This window comes from Lottia gigantea (assembly GCF_000327385.1).
Source record: "Lottia gigantea unplaced genomic scaffold LOTGIsca_37, whole genome shotgun sequence".
Taxonomy (NCBI): Eukaryota; Metazoa; Mollusca; class Gastropoda; family Lottiidae; genus Lottia; species Lottia gigantea.
Window position 1 is genome coordinate 1,442,158 of NW_008709259.1, and position 3,979 is coordinate 1,446,136.

The window sequence follows — 3,979 nt, forward strand, 5'->3', positions numbered from 1 at the left end:
TTGAATAATTATCACGGTCTAAAACTTGTCTATTAAAACCCGCGATCACAGAAATTCTCGGGGAATTTCTAATTTACAGTGATATTCGGATTTACAAGAAAAGTGCATTGACGGGCAATTATAACTATTGCACAAGTGAAAAAATCGAGAAAATGTATATTTCGGGAAATATTAAGATATTGCATCACTGGCATATTCTAAATTTCTGGGTTTGGAATTAGGGAATGATGAAAATCTTAAAAGTTTAAATCTTACTTAGATATTCCAGTTATATGGAGATATGCATTGAAGGGTAATTATGACTGCTGCACATATAAAAAAAAATAAGCGGAAATAGACGATGTCTTAATGTGAAATTGGGATGCAACGCTTATAAAATAGAGTAGCTAGGTCAAATTGAGTTGATTTCAAACAAAGAAAGATTAGCTGGCTGTGTGGACGAGATATTTTCTATTGGTGATGACTGCAAGTACTTGTCGAACAAGGCAAGCTGTACTCGATATAGAGAAAGATATTAAAATAAAAGCTATGTTATAATTTAACCGTGTCTGCTATACATTCTACATTACACTTAATACAAGAAGAGTCTACTTATAATCACAGGGGTGTCAGCTCAAACTATCGAAATTGATCAAAATATTGAAAACTGTAACCTTAAAAAATTAACTATTGGAAAAGTTTTAAAACTTTAAATAAGTCTTCCAAATATTTAGATACCTAACCATTTATGAAAATAACTCATAAAAAGCGTTAAGAATTCATTTTGGCCTACCTGCCATTCCCTATCAGATTATTATATGTATATTTTAATAGATAAATACAGTGAAAGGTGTATATAATGAGGAAAGAAGAAAACAGTTCAGAAATTTAACCCACCATGTGGTGTTTTGTGAAATTTACTTCAAACTCGTTTCTTTTGTAGACCAATATTGTGCAATAAACAAATAGCCCAGTGTTTCTTGTTAGTGCCTCAAATAAAACCCACAATTTTTTTAAAAAGTGTTTCGTTCTTAACAACAATTATTGCAATTGAGAAAGACATTTTTTTTGCATTTTTTACTACTTTCAATTGAGTATTTATTCAGAATTTTTCAACAAGCCTATTGTAGCAAATGCGATCAACCGATTAGGCGCAGTTTCCGAATGCTCTACAACTTATTGGCAGGCAAGATCTAATATTTCTTGAACCTAGAACAATGGGAAAATGATGGCAATTGACCTGACGGAAACTGGGATCTCATAGTCGTAAATGCACTCAAGTCAACCATCTTATGGCCATTGATTCTCTCAGAAATCGCAGTTTTTGAGTCTTCTGTAAAATCCAATTGCTTTTATGTATAGACTTATAAAGACAATTTCAAATTCCATTTGTCGTTGGAAATCCAGACACTCTCGAAATCGACCAGTTGCAATGCCGTTCTGGGCATTTTTTTTTTTTGCAATGGTAAGAAATCCGTGGCAGGACAATGCATGCAGTCTTTTACTGATATATTTGTATCTTCGCTATAGGTTGCAATTATATTATATTTATGGATGATATTGACTTTTTAATAATGGGTCGTGTTTAGGAATATTTTTGTCTGATTTGTATCAAATATAATAGGCCTACCGTAAGAACAGTGTGTTTTAATAAACCTCAAAAGCATAAAGACTTGCCCGGCAGTTTGACTTCTCATCCACAGAAATACAAAAACATTTTATACCCGTACAAAAAAAAAACACACCAGTCCATAAACACAGAGATAAACAAAAAGTGAGGCATGTATTTCAAGTAATTATCGTCGATTACATTCACAAGTTTTTATTTGGCGAATATTTTGCTAAATCAAGAACAATGACTAGAAATAAAACCATTTGTCATATCCGACGAGAAATACGAGATATAAATAAAAGAAGCATAGGCTACCAAATTAAATTCGTTTTCACCAAACTATATTAATCTCACAAAATTTTGTTTTTTTGATAGGCCTATAGACCTCGAAGTGTATGGAAAGGTTCTGAAAGTTTTGAAGTTTGGTTGTCGGCATGTTCATGAGCGGTTGGAATCTGCGTCAAGCGAATTGTATTGCTTTCAATATGTCGATATTATTGAGCCCCCCCACCACCCCACTCCCCGATTTTAAAATTAGTTAAATAATCATTAATAAGCGTTTTACTACTTTCGTTTTGTTTATTCACCAATAAGCCCCGCCCATTGACCTCTGACATTGATAGCGCCGTCTGTGAATGGCGGGAAATGTTGATTTCCTGTCTTATGTAAACTCTGCTGATGTTGTTAAAACGGGCAGTATCGAGAAAATCATAATGTACGTGCATTTCTTTATTGCTATTATATTTAACAGTAGCTTGAACAGATTTCATGTCGTTTAACAGTTCAGAATCTCATATATCCGCTCAAAAGATACTTAGTGGATATTGCAGACGACAATGAATGAATGAATTTCATATGATTTGCTACTGCTAGATCTGCTCTCTACTTCTAGTTCTAGTCTAGTAGATTTAGTTCTTGTCTTTGAGTCTTGATTATTGGCAATCATTTCCATATGAATTGAAATATCAACTACACTTAGTGTTTTCATAATAAAGGATGTATCATTAATCAATGTCAATTTTCAGGTCGACTGCTGTTGTACTGGTAGTTGAAAATGACTCGCCTGTTCGACCAGTAGGGGATGAGGCCATGGAACCAATGGAAACAGCTCATGATCATGATGTTATTGATGGTAGGTATCTGTAGGGTCATCAGTCGACTCTGCGACATGTCAACTCGGCGACAAAGTGGTTTAATTCGTCATAATTAAATCATTTGTAGTAGCCTACACTAGCTTAAGTAGTATAGGTTTTGATTAAGTAGTAGGGCCTATCATGCTTTTGTAAAAATCAAAGTTTATAATTTAGGATTGGCATACAACCTAAGGCAGACTGGTTTGCTCGAAATTTTGAAGGGTTGAGATGTCGGGCAAAGCACAAACAATGAGGATGCGAGTCTGTCCAAGGTTTTTTCTAATACAAATAATTCCTATCCCTAGCATTTATTTCAAATTTTAATTATTCTCTTCAGAATTGCCTGAAGATCCACTTAAGAAAATGGAGTCTGTCAAAAGTCTAAAGAATGGAAATGATCCTGTTGTAATGACAGAGAGTACTATTCTTGGAAATGCAGAATCAAATAAAGTGGCAGCAGATATTGTATATAAAGACCAGGCCAATAAGACAGAAAGTAGGGTAAAAGACATGGTAAGCAATCCAGAACCTGAAGACCAGATTATTCTGACGTCTGCTATGATGGCAGAAGAGGCTCGACTAGAAGATGAAGGGGAGAAAAAAGAAAGGGAGATAATGGAGAAACATGAACAGGTAGGCTTAAAGCAGTTGTAAGGAGATTTTCTAGCTTTTTATGTGTGTCTGGGCCTGGACCATTAATGGATTTTTTTATTTACATCATTAAAATTTTATATTTTGTGGTTTATATGCTAATGCTTATTTTGCAGACATTGATAAGCTTTTGGCCAGGTTTCTAGTTTGATCCAGAGAAATTTCGTTGTGGGTTTAAGATTTTTTTTTACATATTCTGGATGAGAAATGTAGAGAACAAGCTTTAACTCTGATGAGATGGAATGAAGAGTTCAAGTAATCGTAAAATTAAAGGATATTTATACGTTTTATAGATTTGGAAGGAAATGACTCAAGATGAACAGGCAGAGAAGTACCGTAAATTACAATATCTACTGACTAAAAGTAACATGTATACCGAATACCTCATAGATAGAATGAAACAACAAAAAGAATCGAAGAAAGCTCGTGAAGAAAAGCGTTTAAAAAGATTGGGTAACAAAAAAGCACAAGAAGAAAAACAGAAAGATGAAAAGAAACAGGTATGATGCAGTTTCTGAATTTTTTCAATGATGGTTTATTTACTTGTGATTCCTTTATTTCCTTGTAACATCCATGGACATATTTAAGACTCAGACTTATTACT

General features: G+C 33.9%; 1 protein-coding gene across 1 annotated transcript in view; it reads left to right on the top strand.

Annotated features, from left to right (window-relative positions):
• Window positions 1-3,234: 3,234 nt before the first annotated feature.
• Window positions 3,235-3,979, top strand: part of LOTGIDRAFT_121549 (hypothetical protein) — a gene marked incomplete at both ends in the record, with an annotated part of 8,098 nt that continues 7,353 nt past the window's right edge. Inside the window, 2 exons of the mRNA XM_009059077.1 lie at window positions 3,235-3,357; window positions 3,678-3,875. Coding sequence (XP_009057325.1) covers window positions 3,235-3,357; window positions 3,678-3,875 — 321 coding nt within the window. The remainder of the gene's footprint in view (window positions 3,358-3,677; window positions 3,876-3,979) is intronic.